Source organism: Harpia harpyja, chromosome 14 (assembly GCF_026419915.1).
Source record: "Harpia harpyja isolate bHarHar1 chromosome 14, bHarHar1 primary haplotype, whole genome shotgun sequence".
NCBI classification, from domain to species: Eukaryota; Metazoa; Chordata; class Aves; order Accipitriformes; family Accipitridae; genus Harpia; species Harpia harpyja.
Genome location: NC_068953.1, coordinates 35532703 through 35559618, shown reverse-complemented (window position 1 = coordinate 35559618; position 26916 = coordinate 35532703). Strand labels below are relative to the sequence as shown.

Genomic DNA, 26916 nt, shown 5'->3' with positions numbered 1-26916 from the left:
ATTCCTGAAAAGAAAGTTGCCAGTCTCCTCCAGGCAGGAAGGTATCCTCTAACGTCCTTAGCACAGTCCTCTGTGCCAGGGGAAGGTGGGGGAAATGGCTTTCACAAAATGGCTCAGCTTGTGTGCTTGCCTTAAGTGGTATCTTCTTTTGCTGGGGTTGGAGAACTGGAGGCTGGGCTACGTGGGCTGTTGGCCTGGCCCAAGAGAGAACTTTTTTATTCTTAGTCCTGATTAAAGAGTCTACCTTAAGGAACAGTGACCAAGGAGATTTTACAGGGTAAAAGAGAGAGTAGTGTGCCTGTGTGGTTAAATTCCAGAAAAGTACAAGAAAGTATCCAGGTACTGCTGGCTTCCTAATGACAGGGCCATAGTGCCTGCCAGAGGTGATTGCTTAAGTGCAGTATGAATAGAAATCATTAAGGAAACAGAACTTGACTGCTCTCTGTATGCAGATTTCACCAAGAGACTACCAGGTTTTACTTACAGATTTCTTTACTGGCTTGTCACAGTCAGCTGTAATAATTTTTAAACTAATGAACCAAGGCTCCTAAACCTACTGCAATACGGAAAGGAGACAGTGTTCCCTGGCTCCTGAAATCCACAGGGTAAAACAAAACCTGTCCAACAAGGCTGATGGTAGTGCTGACACCCTTGGTATGTGTCACCTAAAAAGAAAATCAGAGACCAAATAAGAGTCTCACAGGCTAAGTAACTGAGATTAATAGGAAGGAGGAAGGCAGCAGCCAGAGACAGCAGTTGCAACATATTCCTGGGTCATATAAGCTTATTTTTGTTCACCAGCCATTTAGTTGTAACAATCAAAACATCAAGTGACTTCTGCCCAGGTGAAGCATCCTGTCTCAGGTTGCTTAAAAAGTTTCTGACTATGCGGAAGCTGTGAAAAAATATCCAGTAATCAATGCTGAAGTCAATAGGCCCTGTGTAAATCTCTGCCTTTAGAACAGCAGGGTATGCTGTCACCCACAGCAACAGTAGAAGCTAAGAAATAAGCCCAGTGTCTTTGTGGCTTTTGACACGTTGTTCTTGTTTGCAGTTGACTTCTCTGCAGTTTTTGTAGCTGTTCACAATAGTTTACTCTGAAAGAGGCAGAGTTAGGGAATCACCATCTTGTCACCACCATTGTTGTGTAGGAGCCTGGGGTCAGAGGAATGATTGCACGAAAGACCTCTGCAGCGTACAGTGTGATCTAACTTGCTTGTGAGTCACAGCACTTAAGTTAACTTAAAGCATTTGAACCTGCCAGTTCTTTTACAGGTATTTCATCAGACAACAGGGCCAAATACTTGTTTTCCAAAATGACTGTTAGATCTCTCAAGTCTTGTGCTTGCGCTCTGAATGGTGAGCACAGATGGGTGACACACCTGAGCCCAAGAGCAACCACCACTTTGTCAGTGCCCCCAACAGTAAATTTGATTGAGAATAAATCAATAATATCAATGACAGTGTGAACTGGAAACAATAAGTGTAAGCATAATTAAATATCTAGATCATCCCGTTTCATAATATATACCAAAATAGCACTGGAGCTCTCAATACAAGGCACAAAAATGAAAACAGAAGTCTTATGTACTAAATATGCATGGAATGTATTTTAATTTTGATGTGAAAACTCATAGTAACTAATAGCACTTCCTTGATTTGGGAAAACAATTTTAGGTACCTTCCAAGCTGCTACAATCTGCTTTCTTTTAAAAAATTCAGCACAAAACAAATGCTTTCCTGTCAGTTATGTTGGGCAAGAATCTGTACTGGAACAGTGTAATGGCTGTTCTGGAAAGGAAAGAAATTTTGTTGGCAGATCTTATTGCCTCATGTTTCTGATGGCAAACAATAAGAGAAGTAATTCTTCAACAGTCATTGACTATTACAACTTGTTCTATTTCCTCTGTCTCATACAAAATGACAATGTTGAAAAATAGCAGTTGAAGTGGTTAACATCAAAGTCTACCTATTGAAATATGTACATGTCTATAGATTCATCAAACAATGTACCTTTTTTTGGTCCTTTATAATCCTTGACAAATCAAACCTTGCAGCATCAATGAATTAGGGAAAGCTAGTCCTTAACTTACAGGGGAGAGAGCTGAAGCCAAAAGGAAGTTTTGATACATCTGGAACCAGAACACAAAACTCTAGATTGTCTGCAAGAGTGGCCTCTTTCTAACTGTATGGAGGTTTTTTGCTACTTCAGTTTCAGTGCTTATGTTTATTTTATGTCTTACAATGCAGTAGATAGCAGGATGTTTTCTGGTGTGTTTTGCAGGGTTTCTGGAGGAGAACTTTTTGACTTCCTGGCACAGAAAGAGTCTTTGAGTGAAGAGGAAGCAACCAGATTCATCAAGCAGATTTTGGATGGTGTCAATTACCTTCACTCTAAGAAAATTGCTCACTTTGATTTAAAGGTAAAGATGCTGATTTAGACTTACTGTTTTAATGACAGACTGCACCTTCTATGATTTGTTAGATATCTGTATTTGATAACATGCCTAAAATAATAGGTAAGACCATTTTAAATGCACTTCACAGCTGAGTGCTCCAAGGAAGACAATCTCCTTTATCAGGCCTGTGGTAACTTTTGGATGGGCCTATATATTTACTGACTGAGAAAAAGAAATTGTAAGTCTTCATCCTTCAGCTGTTTGTATTTGTGGTATCATCCAAAGCATGCTGTGAAAAAAAAAATAAATTAGAATGAAGGACATAAGAAATGCATTTTTGGGAAGAGGAGGGCCAGATCCAGCTACAAACAACTGTTGCTGCTTCCAATCCCCACTGTGTTTAGAATTACATGAGGCATATGTGTCATCCAGTGCAGTTTGGTTAACAGAAAGACTTCTTGCTTTCTTAGCTGCTTTAGCGTCTTGAAAGCACATCACACAGAGCTCTCTTCCTACCATATCAGGTGACATCTGTAGCTTTGGTCCTTGACTTTGATATCAGTACAACTGGCCTAGACAATACAGAAGAGACTGTCTCTCTCTTCTTTTGATTGTGGCCTCCCTAAGTGAACATGCTTCTCTGAAGCTGGGAGTCTGTTGTCCTTGGGAGTGAAACTCTTGAGACTAGAAGGAAGCGCTTTCTCCATAGCAGACTCACAGCTACAGAACTGGTTGCCTCAAACATTGCTGCTTCCAGAAATACATTCAAAATGCGCTTATCCTCTAGGAGAAAGTAGAATAAAACAGAGGAGGGAACTGTTTTAAAATGAAGGAAAAAGGAAGAAAGTCTACTGCTAGATTACATGTTTCTTGTCCTAACTTTAAATCTAGGTTAGTTTATTACCGATTACTAATTATGTGTGTGCTATAGATAGACTTCTCCCAGACTCTCAGGATATATATGCTGATTCCTTATGCTAAATGTGTGTGTAATGCTGTCTCAGTCTTAAATTGCTTGGTCTTGCATCAGTGATAATGGCATACATGTAGTGGTTGCAAGTGTTGCAAATCACATCTAACCTAAGAAACTGGTTAGCAAACTACTGTCCAAATCTTCACAGGGTACATGTGAAAAAGCATAGGAGATGTGGGAACATACAAAGGATGCGTACTTGATTTTGAAATTACTTCATGAATCCAGAAGCCAAAGACTGAAAGTTTTCACTGTGTATTAGAAAACAGTGTAATATCCAGTAGCATGAAATTGTGGTGAGAATATAGGTGCAACTTTTTCTATACTGATCTCTAACTACGAATCTTGATACTTAATAACAGTAATGTCAGGTGGTCAAGGAAGATGTTACAAGAAATGTGAGATAGACATCAGAAAGGATAAGTAAAGAATCATTTCACTAATGGTGCATTTCAAATGACTTAAAACATATTCACAGAATAACTGTCCTGGGTTTTGTAGGACCGGGTTTGGAGTTTTGCTAACGGTAAATTAGACATGTATTTTTAAGCAGTGATCTGATTAGTTAGAGGATTATTCATAATTATCTCATCACTTGCCAGGGCTCCATTGACTGCAGTGGAGCTACAGTGACTTACACCACCTAAAGAATAAAACAGTCCAAAAGGTAGTGACTGTGACTTTTTGCCATTTCAGTCTGTTCTGTCTGCTATAAACAAGCTTACATCATGTATCTGGGGTGAACATACATGCCCTAGATCCATGGAAGAAAACCAGACTTGTTAGCCTGAGGCTAAAATATTCTTGGTCCAATGACTGTGACAATAAATTATTCATACGGTCTCTTTCCAGTGCAGCTCTGACTGTGAGTATGTGTTAGCAGGAGCCGCTTCCACATTAGGATCTGCTGTGAAAAGGCCAGGCAGCTGCCAGCAGGGAATCAAACTGTCTCACTGTTGCTCTTGAGCTTATGATTAAGTTATGACAAATCAATGCATTAAAGCTCTTCATGGGAAATAAATGGAACTGGTAGTTTACTCTGAAACCTGTGAAATAGGGCCATGGTAGGGGAGTAACTAAGGCTGAGAAATTTAGTTGAAGAAATAAGTTTATGAAATATCTGCTATATCTGGTAAAGAAAGTCAAAGTCTGCGGCTGAAAAATTAGTTTTAATTCCACAGTTCTAGCTTTGGCTTTTCCCTACAATGCTGTGAGAAATGCTACGTGTTCTTTTAATAGCTTACTATTGTATATGAGCTAGGACCTCTGATCCCAACTTTTTCCATTTTCTGGACTGTTCAGATAGCAAATCCTAGATCTTTTCTGGCCTTGTAGTTGCAGCTGTGAATTTAGTCTCAGAGAAGAGCATTTTCCTTCCCTAAGTAGATTAAGATGTGACTAGAATCCCTCAAGAAGCATTTGATAAGACATCTTCCAGTGGGTTACAATACAGTATAGGAACAACTGGGCAGAAATAGTGATGTTTCCCAGTGTAAATTCCAAGAACAGATTAGTAAAATTGCTGTCAATCAAGATATTCAGTGATGCAGCTCTCCCTCAGGATCAAGCAATGGCACTCTGTCTCTGCACCAGCTATCTGCACTGCTTCAACTACCTGCTAGCTGCTGTTATGTGTGCACCAGTTGTTGTAACTGAGGCAAATCCGTGGGGTCAGGGTGTGACATCTTCCCAGGAGGCCTTGCAGGCCAGGGATATATTTTCTGTTTTAAAAGGGGAAAAGATAAACTGAGCTTCCACTTTGTGTTACATCACAGTGCTGCTGGGCCGATACTCTAGTGGCGTTATCTTGTCAGATTAGGGAACTACGTACAGTTGTGTTAAAAACTTCTGTCTCATTTTGGAAAAAAAAGGGTATCTTGTTTTCATCTTGGCAATAGCCATCATTAAGAAAATAAGCTTAGGAGTGCTAACAGGAAGATAGAGAAAGGTAGTTTTTGCATGAGATAAAATTAAAGGAATGAAAGTATTACTCTTAGTAGATTTGCTTTGCTTTTATGAAGTTCTGGTCCATTCAATGATGTAAAATTTTACAGTTGTCATCCCTTTCTCAATAGAATGAATTGTAAATGATTAGGCACAGGTATGTATTTCTTGTTCTACAGTGTTGTGTATGTGAAGAACAAAAAGCGCTTGAGAGCTCTGTTACTTTCCCAAGATATTAATATTATAATAACAGCGATCTATTTATTATTATTTTTAGCCTGAAAACATTATGCTTCTAGACAAGAATATCCCTATTCCACACATCAAACTCATTGACTTCGGCCTGGCTCACAAAATAGAAGATGGAGTTGAATTTAAAAACATTTTTGGAACTCCAGAATTTGTAGGTGAGTGACCGACCCATTCCTTTGTCTCATATTGCAAAGCCAAAAGGTGCTTTCTATAAACCAGATGTGCTACTTCTGTGAGAGTAGGTTGCTGCTGAATAAATATTTAGAGATGTAAATTCAGGATTGAGATTATGAAACCCTGCAAATAGAAATTATAATTTTTTACTTGTTGCCTGGGGCAATTAAGCTCTCTGCGTTGTGGTACACAGGTACACAATTACATGGGTATCTCTATCATTGCTTTCTAGATAAACCTGCCTCACACTGTACACCTGTTGTGTACACACTGTACAAAACCCTCACCTCCCCTTGCATTTTTCCACCTGATTCTCTTTTTGTTACTCACTGATCATAATTCTATTGTCTCACTTGGATTTTAGGTTAATCCTACTCCTTTCTACTAATTTCAATTAGAGGTTTTGGGGGTTGGGATGTGGGGAGAGAATTGTAATTCATATTCCAGTTAAACACGACTGTTACAGATACCTTTTTTCATCTCATTACCTGACCTTGGTCTTTTCTCTTTCACGCAGTCTTATATGGGGATGTTTTCCAATGAGGAAATGTTTCTTATAAAGATAATAGGGTTTGACATGGATAGCAATGTAGTCTGGCATGTAATTTCAGCCTCTTGCCCAAGGGCTGTTTCTGACTGGCCATTAGAAACTAGCTTTAATGGCATCAGTTAAAAACAAAACACAAGCTCAGATTCTTAGGGGTAATAGTATCCTTGAGAAGTGTAATAATTTGTTATTTGTTATAATTTGCACTGTAATTAGTATATAATACCTGCTTCACCCTTAGTCTTGAGTTGCATTATGCTCCAAGTTACGCTACGTAATCTCTTCTGGATGCTTGTGAACTTGAATTCCTATCATGGCTACAAAACTATAAACAGGGCATCCTATAACTACCTTTCCTTTTCCCACCCTCCCTTTCTCCCTCTTGGTAATTCTTGACCTGCTACTCAATTCAGCCTGGTAAAAATTTTTTACCTCAGTTGCTGATATTTGATTAATTTTTTCTTACAGCTCCAGAAATAGTAAACTATGAACCACTTGGACTAGCTGCAGATATGTGGTAAGTTTTTAATGTTGTTTGGTTTTTTTTTTTCCCCAGGTTGCTCTACTGTTACTTTTTCCCAATTTGCTCTGAATAGAATCCATTCTACTGCAACAAATTAAAAACAAAATAGGACAAAAAACTTAAGTGTAGTTAATAACTCTTTGTTCTGTCTTTCCATTTTTATGCATTTTTTTTAAATTAGAAGATAAGCATTTAATTTCTGCAAAGTAACAATGAGAAACTTTAATGATGGCAGCTATAGAGTTAACAGTTTGCCACTGTCCACTGCGGAGGAGCACTCTTAAAACAAAACATGTTCCTGTAGCGTTTGTGACAGCTTTGTTTATAAGACCACTGCATGCAGAGGAGACCTGAGTACTAATCTGATCTGCTGCGAAAGCAGGCAAAAGAAGTCACCCTTCACTTCTATTTCTTTGTATTTCTGATGTGTACTGTAGTAAATACATGCTAAAGTAGAAATACATAAAGAGACTTCAACTATCCACATTACTTGAAGTTATATGTAAAATTCACATTTTCCCGAAACACCATTCTTTGAGAGATACTAGCAGTTATCTAAAACCATGATGGCTGTCCTGCCTGTATAGCAGCTACTATTGACTTTTTCATATTGTGTACACTAAGAACAATACAGGTCACGCAGAACCCCTGCAATTAATCTCCTTTGTTTTTTAGGAGCATAGGAGTCATCACCTACATACTGTGAGTACATTAGATTCACTCCTGTAGAAGTGTTCCTAAAGCTCTATTGCACTAGTACAAAATGGCTCTTCCCTTTAGTCATTTAAGAAAGGAGCTGCATACACGGGGTGGGCAGCGGTTTGTCTAATGGGCAAATGTCATCCTGCAGCCTTTTCAAGTTTAAAATAAGGGGTAAAAGAGGGGCATTCTGTGCAGATGAAGAACAAATGTCTCTAGCATCACTGGGCATTTCTGCTTCTTATGGGACCTCATCAGCTCCAAATGGTAGAGGATGGAAAAACCCAAGCGTGTTGGTTGCTCATAGAAGCGCTATGAGCTACCAGTGTGTGGAGGAATAGAAATAGCAAATGTAATAGTACCATTTACAAGGTGAGTTATTTCAGGTGAAAACAGGGAAGTTTAATTTGCTTGTAAAGGCAGCAGTCTAGACTACTATGTATAAATATGGTCACTCATACTCAAAAAGGTGAATTTAAGCTGAGATAGGAGCAGAGGAGTTGACCCTGGGAACTGAGAATTCATCTTACAGGGGAAAAAATGGCTTGTTAAAGCTAGTAAAGCAAAAGCTAGTTGGGAGTATCATTGCAGTCAGTAAGCACAAGGGGAAAAGAAGATACTATTAGAATAAAAGCATGTCAACTGGTGATTAATAAATAAAAGCAGGAAATCATGACAAGCTCAAACTCTCACAGAAATGAAGTTCTGTGTGCATCCTGAGGACAAGCAGTTGAGAGAGTTTTAAGATGGAGCTTGACAATTTGTGAAACTGCTTGTGTGACAATGGTTGCATACAATGGAGGGACAGCACTCATTGCTTCAAGAATTTTCCTCTGGTTTGATATGAGAATTACAGAAGTGGTCAGGGATCCTTGGACCTAACTGCTTCCATTGAAATCAAGCTCCTGTGACTGCTGGGGAGCAGTGCATGGTGGATACTGCATGCTTGGAAATGCCTCTCCCTAAGCCTCCTGGGGCTTCTGCTGTTCCTTATGACACTCAGAGGACTAACTTGCTGCCAGACTTAAAGAAGGTGCACTCTAGTATTAGAGGGATTTGTACTACACAGCTCAGGGGTGAGTATGAGTATGGAGGCTTGAAGGGGAGGGATTGTCTTTTCAGGGTGGAAAATAAATGTGGTGGAATTCAAGATCCTTAGGGCAGCAAGGAGGGCGCACAGCAAGCTCTCTACCCTGGACTTCAGGAGAGCAGACTTTGGGCCCTTCAGGGATCTGCTTGGTAGAGTACCATGGGATAAAGCCCTGGAGGGAAGAGGGGCCCGAGAAAGCTGGTTAATATTCAAGGATCACCTCCTCCAAGCTCAGGAGGGATGCATCCCAACAAAGAGGAAGTCAGGCAAAAATGCCAGGAGGCCTGCATGGAGGAACAAGGAGCTCCTGGACAAACTCAAACACAAAAAGGAAGCCTGCAGAGGGTGGAAGCAAGGACAGGTAGTCCGGGAGGAATACAGAGAAATTGTCTGATCAGCCAGGGACCAGGTTAGGAAAGCTAAAGCCCTGATAGAACTAAATCTGGCCAGGGGCGTCAAGGGCAACAAGAAAAGCTTCTATAGGTATGTCAGTGATAAAAGGAAGACTAGGGAAAATGGGGGTCCTCTCCGGAAGGAAACAGAGGACCTGGTTACCTGGGACATGGAGAAGGGCGAGGTACTCAATGACTGTTTTGCCTCAGTCTTCCCTGGCAAGTGCTCCAACCACACTGCCCAGGATGCAGAAGGCAACGACAGGGACTGGGGGAATGAAGAACTGCCCGTCATAGTGGAAGATCAGGTTCGAGACTGTCTAGGGAACCTGAAGGTACGCAAGTCCATGGGACCTCATGAGATGCATCCGCGGGTCCTGAGGGAACTGGCAGATGAAGTGGCTAAGCCACTATCCATCATATTTGAGAAGTCATGGCAGTCCGGGGAAGTTCCCACTGACTGGAAAAGGGGAAACAACACTCATTTTTAAAAAGGGGAGAAAAGGAAGACCCGGGGAACTACAGGCCAGTCAGTCTCACCTCTGTGCCTGGCAAGATCAAGGAGCGGATCCTCCTGGAAACTCTGCTAAGACACATGGAAAATAAGGAGATGATTGGCAACAGCCTACATGGCTTCACTAAGGGCAAATCGTGCCTGACAAATCTGGTGGCATTCTATGACAGGGTTACAGCGTTGGTGGATTATGGAAGAGCAATTGATGTCATCTACCTGGACCTGTGCAAAGCATTTGACGCTGTCCCGCACAACATCCTTGTCTCTAAATTGGAGAGATATGGATTGGACGGATGGACCACTTGGTGGATAAGGAATTGTCTGGATGGTCGCACTCAAAGAGTTACGGTCAACAGCTGGATGTCCAAGTGGAGACCAGTGATGAGTGGCGTTCCTCAGGGGTCAGTATTGGAACTGGCGCTGTTTAACATCTTTGTCGGCAACACAGAGAGTGGGATTGAGCGCACCCTCAGCAAGTTTGCTGATGACACCAAACTGTGTGGTGCAGTTGACAGGAGGGAAGGGATGCCATCCAGAGGGACCTTGACAGGCTTGAGAGGTGGGCCCATGCAAACCTCCTGAAGTTCAACAAGGCCAACTGCAAGGTCCTGCACATGGGTCGGGGCAACCCAAGCACAAATACAGGCTGGGCGATGAGTGGATTGAGAGCAGCCTGGAAGAGAAGGACTTGGGGGTATTAGTGGATGAAAACCTGAATATGAGCCAGCACTGTGCGCTTGCAGCCCAGAAAACCAGTCGCATTCTGGGCTGCATCAAAAGTGTGGCTAGCAGGTTGAGGGAGTTGATTCTGCCCCTCTGCTCTCCTGAAACCCCACCTGGAGTACTGAATATTCAGCTCTGGGGCCCCCAACATAAGAAGGACATGGACCTGTTGGAGCGAGTCCAGAGGAGGACTGGAGCACCTCTCCTGTGAAGACAGGCTGAAAGAGTTGGGGTTGTTCAGCCTGGGGAAGAGAAGGCTCCGAGGAGACCTTACAGCAGCCTTCCAGTACCTAAAGGGGCCTACAAGAAAGCTGGAGAGGGACTTTTTACAAGGGCATATAGTGATAGGACAAGGGGTGATGGCTATAAAGTGAAAGAGGATAGATTTAGGTTAGATGTAAGGAAGAAGTTCTTCACTGTGATGGTGGTGAGGCACTGGAACAGGTTGTCCAGAGAGGTTGTGGCTGCCCCATCCCTGGAAGTGTTCAAGGCCAGGTTGGATGGGGCTTGAGCAACCTGGTCTAGTGGAAGGTGTCCCTGCCCATGGCAAGGGGGTTGGAACTAGATGATCTTTAAGGTCCCTTCCAACTCAAACCACTCTATGATTCTGTGAATAAAATCCACTTTTGGGCTATGCTCAAGGCTTAGACCCCCAAACCTGTAAAAGAGCTATGGTGAGATTCAGTGCAACAAATTCCCTTCTGTCCTGTGGTGAAGAAAAAGATAGGGATACTGGCTGCGCCCAAGCTCAGGTCAAGGGGTTTAAAATAGTGTCCAGACCCTTGGTTTTTATCAGCACTCTGGTCTTCAGGGACGTGTGTACTTAACAGGTCATTAAACTTTGTAAATTGCTGCTTTTGTGTGTTCATAAGTGATGAGAGGAAAACTTAGGAGTTGAAGATAAGCAGGTGGGAATACTTACCATGTGGTTACAGCGGTGCACAGATGGCCAGGTGCTCTTGAGGTTTTTCTGTTGCATTGAGAATTCAGTCCTGGGGGCAGAATAATGAAGCGGGTTTCTGTACTGTATCCAGTGTAGGAGGTCTATTTTACCTGGTTGGCTAGTAATGGTTGCTGTAGTAATTAAGGTTGAAAATTTGTCTCCCTACAAATGATCAGAAAAAAAGAGCATGCTTTATATGATGGGAGGGGTTAGCTTGCATGATATGCTATGTACTAGAAATTTTGTATGCTTTTAACTAGTATTGCCTGTTAATTTTAAAGCCTTTTGTTCTGAAGAATTCTGAATAAATGGGGTGTATTTAATGATACCACCTACTTTAACAAACATGGCAGCCATCATGAGGTGCAGAGAGCAAAATGCCTACGAGTCCTTAATTCAATAACTAGTGGAATGATTCACGGGGTTGCAAGGGCAAAGCCTTAATTATTGGGGTCTGCTGTTAGATGTTTACAGGCACTGAGTCAGGATATAACAAAAGTCATTTGCATTAGGTGTAAAGATTTGAGAATCCTCCCATTTCACAGACTTCAAAACTGAGTCCCAAAGAGGAAAAAAAAAATTCAGAGGAGAATAGAGCACTGTTGGCTTTGGCTTCCAGTGAAGGGCCAGAAGGTGGAATTACAGCTGCTTCATGGCATGGTTTTGGGAAAGGGAAAAGAAACCAAGGCTCTAGGGCAGGTTTCCAAGCTTTAGTTTTGGAACAACGCCCATGGTCTGTAGTGAGGTGCATGCTTGTAGCCGCCTTTGTGGATGACAGAAATGGAACAAAAGCTTAAGAGGGAGTATGTTAACCTGTTAAGAAGTGAGATTGACTGTGGCTTATGGGGTGAAATTTACTGCATCAAAGACAACCAGAGGACCTCACTCATGCTGCCTTGCTGTGTCAGCTGCTTTGGTGTCACTGTGTGATTGTAGAGGGAGAGGAGACACTTTATGCACTAAAATGTTTATTCTGTGGATAAAACAACACGTGGTAGCTGGGGACTGGGCTGAATGGCCCAGGTGGTCCCATCTAACTTTCTGCTTACCCCCAAATTCCCAGTCAACGTGGTAGTGGCAATACAGACAGGCTAAAAGGTCTGTTGAGCAGGATCATGCAAGCAAGCAGTTTAGTATTCAAAACTTCAATTTAGATCCCAGGAGTTTGCTGCAGTCCCGTTTTGAGCCTGCTGCATCCTGAAACTATGCTATCAAACCTAGGCATAATAGATAAGCATAATAATAGTCCAGCAGATTTTAAAAAAGGGATGAGATCAATTTCCTTGGTATAAATAACATTTCCTGTAAACCAGACTTTTGCAAGTCAGCATCCCTGTGGACTGGGGGAGGGAAGAAGGGAAGGGGAGGGAAGGCAGGGCAGGAGGAGTCTGAAATGAATCTGTTCTGACCCTTGAGTTTTATGGAGCAGGGGTAAATAGTCATCAAAGATGAAGGTCATCAGTCACAGTTGAGAGATAGCCAAAGCAGGATGAAAGCTTTTTCTGTCAAAGTAAAGATTGCTGAATGGCATTTTATTATGATGCTGTCTCCATTATATCCTTGCAGTTGGAGCAGAGTGCCAACAGAGTGAAATGGCCTCAAGTTGCGGCAAGGGAGATTTAGGTTAGATATTAGGAAAAATTTTTTTACTGAGAGGGTTGTCAGACATTGGAATAGGCTGCCCAGGGAAGTGGTTGAGTCACCATCCCTGGAGGTATTCAAAAAGCGAGTAGATGGGGTACTTCAGGACATGGTTTAGTGGGCATGGATGATGGTTGGACTCGATGATCTTGAAGGTCTTTTCCAACCTAAATGATTCTATGATTCTATGAAATTTTGCATTGTTCAGAAACAGTTGGATTTTATTGCAGCCAAAGTCCTTTTGTTTGTGGATTCCTTTTAATGACCAGCATGGCCCTACCTCTCTGGCAGAGTTGGCCCCTAGGCAAGGCCACGCTCCTGACTTCCAATCACATGTTTGTTGTATTTTGGTTCCAGCTGAGAAAGGTCTCCTGGCTGAACTCACTGTGCAGGGAACTCGTCAGTAGCTTTGCAGACAGAAAAGCAGTAGGGGCAGGGCTTTTCCTACCTGAAGAAAACCTATAGAAACACTGCTTTATCTGCTTGAAGCTGATAGAAGCTTCTGCCTGGTAGTGTTTATGGGTTCACAGGGATTGAGACTCTCCTCAGCTGAAGCCTTTTCTAGTTAGATTAGTAATGACTTCAATGAGACACTTAGGAGAATTTGTGCATTTCTGTGTGCACACATTAGTGCTGTACTAGAGACTTTCAAGATGAGTCTGACTCATAACCACAGATGTAGTGAGCCAGAGCTGGACCTGTTATTTCCCACATGGCGTGGCTGCTATAACATGAGATCCACAAATGTCCTGAGCGTATATTACACAGTCACTGTAATTTCATTAGGGGACCTCTGCTGTTTATTTTTTCCCATTGATTCTTCTTTCTGGCTTATCTAGACTTAGTGGTGCATCGCCTTTCCTTGGAGAAACCAAACAAGAAACGCTTGCCAACATCACAGCTGTGAATTATGAATTTGATGAAGAATTTTTCAGCAATACCAGTGACCTGGCAAAAGATTTTATTCAGAAACTCCTGGTGAAAGACACACGGTAAGTAAAAATTCAGAAAGATCCATTTGTTTCTAAGATAAGCCTAGTGAAACGTAGCGTGACGAGTAATCTGCAAAGCCTTCCCTGCAGTGTGTATTGCTATTCAAGAGCAAGACAGGAGGATGCTGCTGTGCCCCTAGTTAATCACTGCACCCAGAAACCCTAAGAAAAGGAACTAAATCTCCTCAGTTAAATTTCACTTTTGGGACTGAATTCTAACCTGAGTCAAGCTGGTACAATAGGGTGTGTAGGTGAAGGGCTGAAAGTAGTGTGCAAAATCTCTAGTTCAGGATAACTACCACTCCAATATTTCAGTCTATTATGAGCTACTTGCAAGGAGGTGACATGATCCCACAATATGCTCCTGCAAGGGCAGAAAAATCTTCACATGTGCTCGTAGTGGAATTGTTTCTTACGTGTCTCTGCATCTGTTGCAATCACCTAGAATTTGCATGACACCTATGCAGATCTTTATTCCCAGTTTATAGGAACCACAGACCTTTTTTTAGTTTTTCTTCCTTTTAATAAAGTGCACGCAGAAGTAGCATCTCCTTCCCCATAACCCTATTTATCCTGGAGGGAAGTCAGGTCATGGCAGTTCTTTCTAATGGCTTCATTAGGGGAGAAGATAGGTGTTAGAGAGAGAGGCAAGCTGTTTGGTCAAGATTTCTGCAAATCCTCAGGCCTTAGAATAGGCTAGAGTAGGTGGGGTTTGATGAGAGGTATGCACAGATCTAGCAACCTCGTTTTAAGAAAGGACAAGTCAGCGATATTGATATTTGTCCCATGTACAGAGGCAGTCCCTGTGCAATGCTGTGTTTCTGCCTTTGATTCTCAGTGCTTTTAATGTGCTGTTCACCAAACTGCTACAACGCAGAAGGAAGTTAGGACTGATCAGGTTTGAAGTATTCCTCAGAAATGTTGCTTTTGGGAAATGGCAGCTCCTGCAGTGATGTAATACCATGTTCCAAAGGACAGTTTTGATATAATTAATGTTGTATACCTTTATTCAGACACAGTCGTAATAAAGGTGTATAGAAATAATTTATTATTATTCTTATTCTAAGCGTATAGGATGAACAAAACAAAGTAATATTTTTATCACTTTTTATGGAAGGGTACACAAAAATACAGGTAGATTTTGATCAAGTAAGAATTAAAATTGTGTGGAGTGAGGACAGCACCTTACTGAAACTTAGAACAGTTACTAAACTACACACAAGCAGTGTGTCTCATGGAGAAACATAACCCTGAAATTTGAGAATTAATCCTGGCATTTTCTTGATAAATGCTTCATACGAAGCCTGGGAGAAGCGCAGGTCAATGGACTTGTGTACCAGGTATTTCTTATTCAAGATTGGGGGTTTTTTGTGTTGTTTTTTAGGAAACGGCTTACAATTCAGGAAGCTCTGTCTCATCCGTGGATAACGGTAAGACTGAAAAAAGAGACAGATCTTGTTTTTTACCATGAGCAAAGCAGAGATGATATTCTCACTCTTATTGGTGTGTTAAATGGAAAACTGCCCTCTAAGTACTTAGTGACCCTAGGTGTCTCAAAGAGATCTACCAGGAAGAAATTGGTTGGGTCTGACTAAAGCCTTGGATTTCTGCAAATGGGTTCTTTTATTATCTTAACTTTCAAAAAGAGGGTGACAAAGCTTTGATGTTTGTTGCATGTTACAGTATCCTGCATTAGACTGGGCTTTGCATTTTTCCATCCTTCTCTGTTTGCATGGACATATACTACGGGTTGGGTTTAATGCTTTCTTGAGTTGAGAGTTGACTACAGTCCATGTGGAAAATAGAATTTTTCTCAAGATACAACTGCTGTACCAAGTGTGCTGATTTGCTTACATTTGTGTGTCTGTATGTATTTTTTCATCATAAACATCACTTGCTTTTGTGGATAAGTCTCTTACTGAAAATACATTAGCTAATCTCAGCATGACTAATGAGGATGTTTGAAATTCAGTTTTTGCTTTGCATTGCACAAAAACATTAACTGGAGTGGTTTCAAGATTGTTGTTTTTCCCCCTACAAATATTGATAGCTTTGAGACTGTTAACTGCTAAAAATTAACATGAAAATAAATTGCGGCCCTGTTATTTACACTTATCACATTGGAATGAATGCACATCACTTGTCACGTTTGTTTTTGGGTTTGTGTGTTTTGTTTTTTTTTTCTTTTAATCAAATGCATGAAGGAAAATCTGTGGGAGCAAAGAATCTCCCAGCATTGTGGAAGTTCAGGCTGCATCCTTTGCGTAGAGTTTTTTAATCACTGCATGTCTTGTAAACATTCAGTAATATTGGTTCCTCTGTCTGACGACTCACCAGCTGAAAGAAGAAACAAAAGTCCAAGAAAACAAGAAGGTTGAGAACACACAGCTGAAGACAAAACGCCTGAGAGAGTACACCATAAAGTGCCATTCGAGCATGCCTCCCAATAATACCTACATCAACTTTGAGCGCTTTGCCCGAGTAGTAGAGGACATTTCACTTATGGAACGGGGTTTCAGCACTTTGGCTGCATCCCACGATTCCGTGCAGGAGGACATTGATGCTCTGGTTTCCATTTATAATGAGAAAGAAGCTTGGTATAAAGAAGAGAATGAAAGCGTGAGGCACAAGCTGTCTCAGCTGAAGTATGAATACCGTAAAATTGAATCCCTGAAAAGACATCTACAAGATGATATCAAGACTGTAGGCGCTAGTCTTACAGGCATAACCGGGAAATATGCTGATCTGCAGAGTCAGTATGAATCTCTCAGTCAAGAACTTTCTGAGGAACTCAAGTGGATACAGGATTTAATGAGTAGTTTTCAACTGGAAAATGAAGCCTGTGTGAATGGAAACTTTGACTCCGTTTTCAAGAAAGATACTAATGAATCACTAATGGAGCTGTTAAATAGATCTCGCTGTGAAGAATTCCTTGCAGGGTTGAATCTTGATGTAGCAGAATCAAATCAGTAATGGCATAGATCAGGTTAGGTGCAGGGTTTGCTGCCTCTTTCAATGTACAGCAGTTTAAAAAGTTTTCAGTGCATAGATTCTACACGAAAACATCACCTAGAACTAAAATAGAAATTCTGATGTATTGCAGGAGATGCTGACCAAAACCATAAACTCCCAGTTGTTTGTAGTGTTGAAGTTTTTTTTCCCCATATTTGACGTCTGAACTTACAGGAACTAGATTATCACAGTTGTATGGACACATCTAACCCTACAGTCTTTTGCACTGCCTATATCATACTACTTTGTGTATTACAGTTCCTGAAGATTACTAAGTAATTAGCTTGGAATAAAGAGTAGGTCAGTCTGTACTTACTAGAAGCTGGGTGCCTGGAAACTAATAAAAATCTCATGATAGCATCTGTGGCTGGATGAAGGAAACAGTCATGTAGACCTGCTGGAGGCAGTTCTATAGACCATATGAGAGAAATATTTGCAAAGGTGAAATCTGTCCTGTAAAACAAAGTTAATTGCTGTAGTAATTTAACATTTAGCAAGTCCTGTGGAAATTCTGTGTGAGATGGCTGCTGATGAAGAAGAGTTAAGATTATTTTTTTAGGCCAGTTATGCAGGATGAAATCTTTTACAATCAAAGGTGTTAGCTGTTGATTAATCCTTTGGTTTAAAATTCAGCTAAGTTTCCTGTGCTATACCAAAGAAATCCTATTCAAAAGACACAACTGGGAACTTGTAATGAACTGATCAGATAACTGTGTATGTAATTTTACAGTGCAAATATTAATTTGTGAGTGATAAGTGATAATATAGACTTCTGGTTTGCTTGCTACAGTAAAGATGACGACAAAGCTACAACTAATTTAATCTATGGTGTGGGATTTGAGACTAGTGTTCTTGCTGTGAAGATTTTTTTTTCTTAAGTTTAGAAAGTAAAAGTTGGCCCAAATTTGAATCGTGCCCTGCTGTCTTGTATTTCAAAGAAGTCATTTGATTATATGTATGATTATGCACAGATGTACCCATCTTGGTTCTGGACAGAATAAATTGTTATTTATGCAGGATGCAATTGTTCCCTGATGGTGTAGTTAGTGACTGAAGAAGAGATGTCAAGCTTCTGTGTACTGAAAAGAGTTGCCAGCCTAGGTTCTGCAGCTAGTTTAGAGCCCCTTTGCTTAGCTGTATGAATTTTCTGCAAGGTGACTGTTAGGCAGCTACAAAAATCAGTGAGATAGTATGCAAGCATCCCTGCATCACTGCTGAAGTCCATCTAGAGTGGATCTTTATATATATATTAGAGTGTCTTTCACTGCCCAGACTCCCTCCTCCTTTTCCAGAGAAGTGAATGACCTAACTGAATTGAACTGTTGTTGTTCATGACATTATTAAGAATAATGTTTCCTACTTCGAGATAGAGAGATAAAAGCATACTCTCATCCAGTTTGTGTAGAGTACAGTGGACCCATCACTACCATGTCCTCATAAAGATGTGCAGAGGGTGGTGAAAATTCAGAGTTCTGAAAACAGTTATTCAGTAGGGGTATTGTTATTCCTGTCATTGTACTTGGTGGAGGATGGAAACTGGATGTGCTCGCTGTGGCATCTTTCTTTGCACAAGATGTAAAATTTTCAAAAGCTCTGAAGTAGTGAGGATAGCCAGGAGATGTCCCTAGCAAGCTGGTGTTGATGGTTGGGGAGAATTGGCTCCATTGTGACAAATAGTATTGAGAATTTTACATATGTCCATTTTTTATTCTCTCAGAACACTTCAGTCATCACTTCTGCAGGTTCCTTTGAGCTGGAAGACCCACAAGATACTGTCTAGGGGAACCGGAACACAGGATTTTTTTATGAGGGGGAGAGTTTTAATCCTTAAAAAGTAACTTAAAGCCTATCGAGAGTTAATGTTGCAGAAAAGACTCTCAGGAAAGAGAGTCTGCCTTCCCTCAGCCATGATCTCATATTCTCTGTTCACGTAGTTTTTCTTTATGAACAAATGCACTGGCACGACAAGAAGGAATGTTAAATGAGGCCACTCTGTTCCTGTGTATGTTTGGGTGAGGTTAATATTATTGTGACTCAGTCCTTGAGGCTAGTGCTCTCTGAGCTGAAGGAGGTCACTGACATACTGCTTTTGAGAAGATATTCTGATGATTGAGAAAATGACAAGGTCACTGGTTTGCAGGCTATTTAGAAATTGAGGCAGTTATTAACAGTCTGGAATACTGTCAAGTGAGCTATTTTGATTCAGTGATGGTTCTACTGCTGAAAGGGCACTCAGAAATTTTTCATGATGATTGTACAGCTGACATTTAGCCAGTGACATTTTTTCCACTTCAAATTGATTTCTAATTGGTGTTTTGTACCACCATGCTAGTCATTTGCAGCATGAGGAAGTAATATTTGATGCTTAAATGTCCCACTTCTGTTGTATGCAAATGATGTCTACATCTAAATGAGAAAGAGGCCTAGCTGATAGCTCGGCTCCTTGAATTACTGCTGAGATACCTGCACAAATGCTATACCTATAGCATGTTGTCGTGGTTTCAGCCCAGCCACTAACAAAGGACCACGCAGCTGCTTGCTCACTCCTCCCGCCTCCCTCTGGTGGGATGGGGAGGAGAATCAGAAAGGAGAAAAGAAAAAAAACCGGAACCTCGAGGGTTGAGATAAGGACAGTTCACTTGGACAACACAGAAAGAGAAGTTACAACGACAACAACGGTACGAATAAAAGAATATACAAAACGAGTGATGCACAATGCAGCTGCTCACCACCCGGAACCCGACGCTCCGCCACTTCCCCCACCGAAAGCCGAGCGAGAGAGGACCCCCCCCAGCCCGCTCCCCAGTTATATACTGAGCACGATGTCACATGGTATGGCATGGTATGGTATGGAATAGCTCCTCGGCTAGTTCAGGTCAGCTGTCCTGGCTGTGCCCCCTCCCAGTGAGGGAGGGGTTCCTGTGAAAATTAACTCTATCCCAGCTGAACCCAGGACACGTGATGAGAAAAGTGAATTTGTTGTCTCATAAACATTATCAATTATTTTGCTGAAAAAAAAGTTTAAATCCTCACTGATGGCTCTTCCATTCGCCTTTGGTACTCTTGCTGCTTCAGTTGTCTGGCTTGGTGGTTGGATTCCAGTCAGTATAAATATTTCTGGGTTATCCACCTCCTACATATGCAGATCAGAACTGCTGGAATGGTTGTCACTCCATAAACTCCATACTCTTTTAAGAGTTGATTCCTGGCCTTTCTCTTTTCACTTTTACCAGATCTGGTTTTGAACCTTTTTTTTTCCTCTCAATCTGTCGGATACAGTTTTCTGGTCTATGCAAATTTTGAAGTGGTTTTGGAGTTCAAAGGCACTTCATTTGCAGAAGGACTGTGTCAGGGTTTGTGGAACATCTGTTCCTTAACGCCAGATTGGACACCAGATTGGCATCCAAAAATTTTAGGCACGTGTCTGAATCCTGATACATATTTTTTTTTCTTCCTATTTTTCCATAGGTATTGTAATCCTTTCCTCATATATTTATTGCCACTGTATCAATGTCTTGTGTTCTCATACTCTGGGTGTGGTTAAAGGACAAATCCTGAGGTTTTTTCAGATATGCTGTAGCCTGTATCCTCATCACCAATACTAAATGGCAGCTAACTTTTTCCCATTTAATTTCTGTGATGTCAGCAAAACATACTGGAGTAAGTTTGATGGAATGCTGTGAAAATGATTAAGGAATTGGAGTGTCTGTCAAAGGAGGAAAGGCCGAGAGAGCTGGGATTGTTTAGTGTCAGAAAGAGAAGGCTTGAGGGGGGATCTTCTCAATCTGTATAAATATGTGGTAGAATGGAGTGAAAAAAACCAGAGCCAGGCTCTCCTCAGTGATATCCAGTGACAGGACAAGAGGCAATGGGCACAAATTGAAATAAATAAATTCCATTTAAACATTAAAAAAAGCAAATAAGCTTGTTTACTAAAGGAGCATTCAAACACTGGAACATGTTGCCCAGAGGGGCTGTGGAGTCTCCATCCTTTGAAACCCAAGTGGGATGTGGTCCTGGGTAGCTGCAGTAGCTGACCCTGTCCTGAGCAGGGGATTGGACTAGATGATCTCCAGAGGCTCCTTCCAACCTCAGCTATTCTGTCATTCTTGGCTTGTCCAGTGTTGACCAAAGCTGATCATGGATTTACTTTTCTTGAGCCACCTTCTAATTTTGCTGGGGATCTGTCAATCTCAGACTAATTGCAGAAGATTACTCACAGTGGCAGGTTACCTGAGCCTTCCTGAGATTTTGATATGCAGACAGGGTTTTATTCACCAGCTTTGTGAGACACAGGAAAAGGGCTACTCTCTGGTACCAGTTTAATATTTGGGTTGTAGAGTACAGCTAGTGCTCTCTGAAGTTATTCCGTATTTCACATTCACATGAATTCACATGTTCTCCGTCTTCAGATCTGAAATGACTGCCTCAAACTTACCTATGATGTTTAAATCAGCCTGGTAAAAGAAAAACATGTAAAAGCACAATTCAGAGAAGATGTGCCAAAGTAAGATGAAGAGCCACGTGCTGGAAGTTAAGAAGGGGCCCTAATGTATCTTTGGTTTTAAAATATCCTTGTAAAGGGCAAAATGTGGAAACGTCTATCTGAAAATTTAGAAGGTATCACGGGACCTGACAGTGTGATGATGCTGGGTTTAGTCCTATCCTGTCACGATTTCTAGCAAGCACACGCAAAACCCCTGAGCAGCAGCGTGCTGCAGTGCCATTGATGCGCTGACAACAGCTCCATCTCCTTTCTGTCAGGCCTCCATGGAACCTTTTTGTTGCTCTCCCAATGGCTTTCAGAAAAAGGGACTTGAATAAAAGCTGGCTGGTATGAGCTCAGTCCAGAGAAAATGGAGATGGTGCAGGTGTGCACTGAGAAGCACCTTAGCAACTTTACAAAATGAAAGCATTGCCTTAGCACCCTCTAGCATCCCCTTAGTTACCTCCCTCTTTTGTTTGGCTGTCCTTCATCCTGTCCTTTGGCTAGAAAAGCTGTTCCCAGACTTTTTGTTTGGTTTTCTTGTGTGTGGATCATTATGAAGCAGAAGGCAGAAGTGGAGGCTGGAGCAAAGTCCGTGCCATGCGATACACCTTTTGTGTCAGGTCGAGTGGCTAGAAAGGGGCAGCAGCGGAACTTCTGAGAACGATTTTGTGCACTGGATCAAGTGTGACCACTGACTGTACGCTAGTTTTAGGATTTTGTCTGAGATCAAAGGGGTCCTGTCCAGGCACAGGGTGGAATAGATTTCATTATTTTTCTTCTGCTTTTACCTGTATGAATCCACAGCTTCCCCAGCCAGCATTCTTTCCAGCCAGCTCCAGAGCACATGAAGAATCTTATGTATTTCATGCATCAAAGGGAGCCAAGCAATAAAACTGCTCTCTTATATTCCAGCCAGTGGACAAGCGACAGGCTTTGGTTCGGCAAGCATCTGTTGTTAACATGGAAAACTTCAAAAGACAATATGCTAGAAGGCGATGGAAGGTATGACAGCAAGCCTTTAATCCGTCTCATATAAGGCTTCCCAAGCCTGATGGGATCAGAGGGCAAGACAGAGCTTGAATGTAAAATTGTAATACACAGTAGATAAATGAAATGTGTTTGGATATGTCTGCACTGCACATGTGTGGTCAAATTGTCATTCTTCCTTCTCTCCATAGCTTTCTTACCGTATTGTCTCATTGTGCAACCACTTATCTCGTTCGCTGGTGAAAAAGGTCTTAATACAAGACGAAAGTTTGGTAGGTACATTTCTCAAACGGGCAGAAGAGAAGGACCAGTTTTACTGTGCAGTGATTTTTTGCTGTCCTTATATGGATGCACAGCCCAACAGGATGGCAATGGTTTTGAGTGGGAAACCAGATTGGACCGTGGCATCCATTCTGTGTCTTTAATGCTGCTGTAAGTTGTGTTACTGTGACAGAAATCTTGGGCAAGGAGAGATGGTGACTCTGTAAATCCTTTAGGTGCTAGCCATGTTTATTTTGTAAAGGAGCAGCATGGAGGCTGCAGGTTATGTTTGGATAGCATAGCAGTGACCGTGCTGTCTGACTGAGAAGTGAGCAGTTGTGGAGAGAGTCTGCACTGCTGCTCTTGTGCCCAGCTGTGTGACGGAGGGTGGGGGACCCCTGCAGTGCATGTGACCTTCTGGAATGAAACTCTGTGAGATTTTTATTAGCTCTAATTTTCTCCATAGATGATACACTAATAACGTTAGAACATCATGTTTAGGAGCGTGGTATCTCATTTGTGTGGTTATCTCATTTACGTGACTGAAACATTTTGGCCTTTCTATTTCAGAGAAACTGTGAAAGTGACAGTGAGGATCTTTCACAAAGAAAAGCCACTCATCAGAGGAGAAGCAGCATATCATAATGTAATGAGAATTCCATGGGCAGGAGACAGAGGAAACTTTCATCCTTGCTGAAAAAAACAGCCCTGACAGCAGACCTTGACTTCTTGTCTGAATCCCGGGTATGATGCTTCTCACTTCTCAAACTACACCAGCAGCTGGATGATGTTATTAAATGCCTACTAAGCATTTTAGAAAGTTGGGGATCCAGATTCCCAGGGAATGCCGCAGCACAAGCACCGACTGGAGTGCTTTTATATGGCGACTGTTTCAGCAATACTTCAATCTATTTGTGGTATCAACTGCACTCAGGATGCAGGGTTTCTACTGATACTCTTTTACTGCAGAATAATTCACATTCCGCACAATGATTAAGACTGTGCATTATTATTTCAGTCAGGGAAATTGTTACTGAGTCTTAAGGAAAATTCTTAATACAATTTTTATATTTGTTAATAGCATAAATATTTGATGGCAGATATCTGACAGGTTTTGTTAGCTGTGTGCAGTACTCTGTTATTGCTGTCATTGAAGAGAAAATCATAGTGCCATTACATATCATAACCTTGATTTCGTGAACCTAGCAGTAAATGGTTCTGTACTGCAGTAAGAATTGTGCTCTGGCCATCGTCTCTGACTGAAGACTAACACAACTGCCACTGTCAATCTCAGTACAACTGATTCTGGCCACTGAGAGGATGAGATAGGCCAGAGCAATTTTTGGGTGAAAAAGAGAAAAAAATTCTGTAGTGACTTACATGCACTCAAATACAGCGTTTTTACAGAATGATGGCAGGATGCCTCACCAAAACAGGGCACTTAAAAAGCCACGGTATATGAAGAAATAGTCTTTATTAGACTTTGTTATTGTTTTAATTTATTGTTGGCAAATTGGAGATTCATTAACACCTATTTGTATACGTGTTGTTTACATGTAACCCAAACTGCAAACATCTATGTTCTATTCCGGGGCTTGTATCCAAAATTGAGGAAGTAACCACTTCGGCATTGATGTAACGTCTTTGTGCTAGGAAGTTGCATCATCTTAACTATATTAGTTTCTAAGCCAGTATTGTTCAGTTGGTACCAAAAAATGTGCATAGACTAGGTTATTTTTTCATTGAATATATTAGTTGTTAGAAGTTCATATTTATTTTCCCATTTAATAAATTAAAAATCAGAAAGCAAGCCTATAGAAACAACTATAGATGGACAAGGAAACTGGTTTTGTTTGGCTTTATGGTTGTCACTTCTAGGCTGAGGTTTTAGACCTGAAGGTGTGAACTGGTGTTGAAAACTTGTATCAGGTTAATTTTGCCTGGTTTCCAGTTTCTATGAAAGAAATAAAAATACGCTACTTTTATTTGTAGCTTTGTATCCTTGCTTAGGCAGAGACTAAAATGCAGTTGATGAGAAAGTATTTCTATGAAAGGAAGGAAATGTGCAAGAAGCATTGGAGAAGAAAGGCAGAAAGTAGGATTTGAGGGAAGAAACAAAATGAAGGAAGGGGGGGGGGGGAAGCAGTGGAGAGGAACAAGTATGAGGGGGACATGTAGGGAGTGGAGGTGAACCTGGACTGGGAAGGTTGAAGGAAGGGAAAGAGAATGTAGCTGTAGGAATTGTGGAAGCAGAAGAATGAATGTTTCGGCAAATATGGCACTGCATTTTGATACTATTTATTTAATTTCCTTTTATTTCATGTCTTGTGCTGCCATAGCCTGTGACATATGCCTGGTCAAGGGATGAGGAGCAGCGCATGGGCTTCTCTTTGCATTCAATTAAAAGGTGCATTTCTGAGCTTTCTGTGTAATTTTTGAGGCAGAATCCTCAAAAAGTGCTGTAGTTAGGTATATATTAAGAGGGACCAGTAATGGGAAAAACTATTGTTTCAGTGTCTGGAGGGAGTCTTTCATAAATAGAGCACTAAAAATATATATTTGGATAAAAAGCTGCCCAGCTTACCTACCAAATTTTGCTTCCTGCTTTCCCTGTCCCATGCGTTACCATTAGTTCGTTCCCTGGGCTAAGGAAAACCAAATAAACTCTGAGCCAGTGCTATTTTTCTGAATTCCTGGAGTTTCAAAACACCTTCAGTTGTCCAAATTGGAGATTGTGGGATATGTACATAAATTGCACTTGTGAAAATTAAGCCCTGGTTAAAATAGCTGTTAGGTTGTTGCATCAGAATTGTGCTCTCGTGGAGATGAGGCAATTCTTTTTATGTTAAATCCTAGCAACTATTGAGCAAGATGGGATGCAGTAAAAAGGCAGACAGAGGAGTGCAAGGCAGCGTGAAGCCATAAGCTCCAGCTTATTAATTCTACATTAATAAAAGATGTAAGGTGGTGTTTTAACAAAGACATTACAGACAGCTCATGGCATTTGGTGTTCAGTCATCTTTTTGCCTAGGTCAGCTAAGGACAGGAGTGCTGGCTTAGTCACAGGAGAGCAGCAGGGTTGGCCTTTTTCTATGGCGCTCAGTTGTTCGTAGCCTCACGTGGCTCCCAAGTGCTGTGGCATTAATTGCACGGAAACCACAACAAACAGCACTCTGTCAAGCCAAACTATTCTCTTGACTGTTCCAGATAGGAGTGCGCTGTGAGTGTATAATCTCTTGTTCTCAGAACTAATGTTTGTGATTTATTATGAAGTTTTACTGTGTTTTTCCAAATGTGGTGGTCTCTCTATTTATCACCCTATCTACTCCACTGAGGTAGAAATTCAGGCCCATTTCAGGGAGGCATAGTCCAGTTAAACTCCGTTTACAGCACTGGAGGACACCTGCCTCAGTGCAGGGCTTACTTTCATTCCTTATCATTGGTGGTTTTTGAGCAACAACCTAGAGGTTTCTTTTTTTTAAGGAAAAAAAAAAATAGCATGGAAGGGAAGGGGGGTCGTGGGAGGGGAGATGTAGTACACTTCAATAAAATAATTTATGTTACAGAATTTACTTTGGAGGGGGAGAAAAATTGATTTTTCTGTGTATTATTTTGGAGCAGTAAGGAACCTGGAGATAAGGGGTAAGCCTGAAAAAAGCAAGAATTTTTTATTAAGATAAGACTATTTTTATTGCTTTTTTAGTGGTGATGTTTTTAAATCTGTGTGCCTATATTTTTATTAAGAGAAATACCGATTTTTATGTGCCTGGAAATAGCACAGACTGTCAAAAATAACAAATCTATTTGTTACGCTGATCTGCTAATAAAATTTTGCAAAGCGGGACGAGTGCCTTTCTTTCTTTCTTTCCACACAAGCTGGTGCATGGGTCTGAGGAAGGTAAGGGGGGTCTGCCGTGGTGCCTTGGTTTGCATCTCCGCAAAGGTCGGTCCCTCCGCCGCCACTCGGAAACTGGGCACGTGTGGGCGCCTCCCCCGCCGGCTCTCGTTCCCCTCCCGGCTGCCCCGGCCCCGGGCAGAAGCGGGGAGCTGCTCCGGGGAAGCAGGTACGCGGGTTAACCCCCACCGGCTGGGTTGGGCGGCTGAGGAGAGAGAGCCGGGGGAGGAGGAGGAGGAGGAGGAGGGCTCCCTGCCGGGGACGCAGCGCGGGGGTCGGGGAGGGGGGCTTGGAGCCGCAGAGTTTCAGCCGCTGAGGAGAAAATGGAGGCGCTGCCGTGAGGGGCCGCCCTCGTGCCGGGCGCGGGCCCCGCGGGAGAGAGGGGCTGTTGGTCGGGCCCGCGGCACCGAGGCCCCTCCGGAGCAGCCGTTACCGTTATTGCCCTCACCTGTGGTGACAGCCCGCG

General features: G+C 41.8%; 1 protein-coding gene across 6 annotated transcripts in view; it reads left to right on the top strand.

Moving 5' to 3' along the window:
- The window catches only part of DAPK2 (death associated protein kinase 2), a 61100-nt gene extending 34701 nt beyond the window's left edge, over positions 1–26399 (top strand). For 3 of the 6 annotated variants that reach the window (XM_052807532.1, XM_052807534.1, XM_052807535.1), the window contains 8 exons: positions 2285–2423; positions 5594–5723; positions 6758–6806; positions 7488–7514; positions 13654–13806; positions 15191–15236; positions 16144–19650; positions 22220–22296. In XM_052807532.1, the coding sequence (XP_052663492.1) occupies positions 2285–2423; positions 5594–5723; positions 6758–6806; positions 7488–7514; positions 13654–13806; positions 15191–15236; positions 16144–16779 (1180 nt within the window). In that variant the 3' untranslated portion in view covers positions 16780–19650; positions 22220–22296. Of the gene's footprint in view, positions 1–2284; positions 2424–5593; positions 5724–6757; positions 6807–7487; positions 7515–13653; positions 13807–15190; positions 15237–16143; positions 19651–22219; positions 22310–22485 lie in introns of those variants that run through there. The other 3 variants (XM_052807537.1, XM_052807533.1, XM_052807536.1) reach the window with 3 other exon arrangements.
- Positions 26400–26916: the final 517 nt, after the last annotated feature.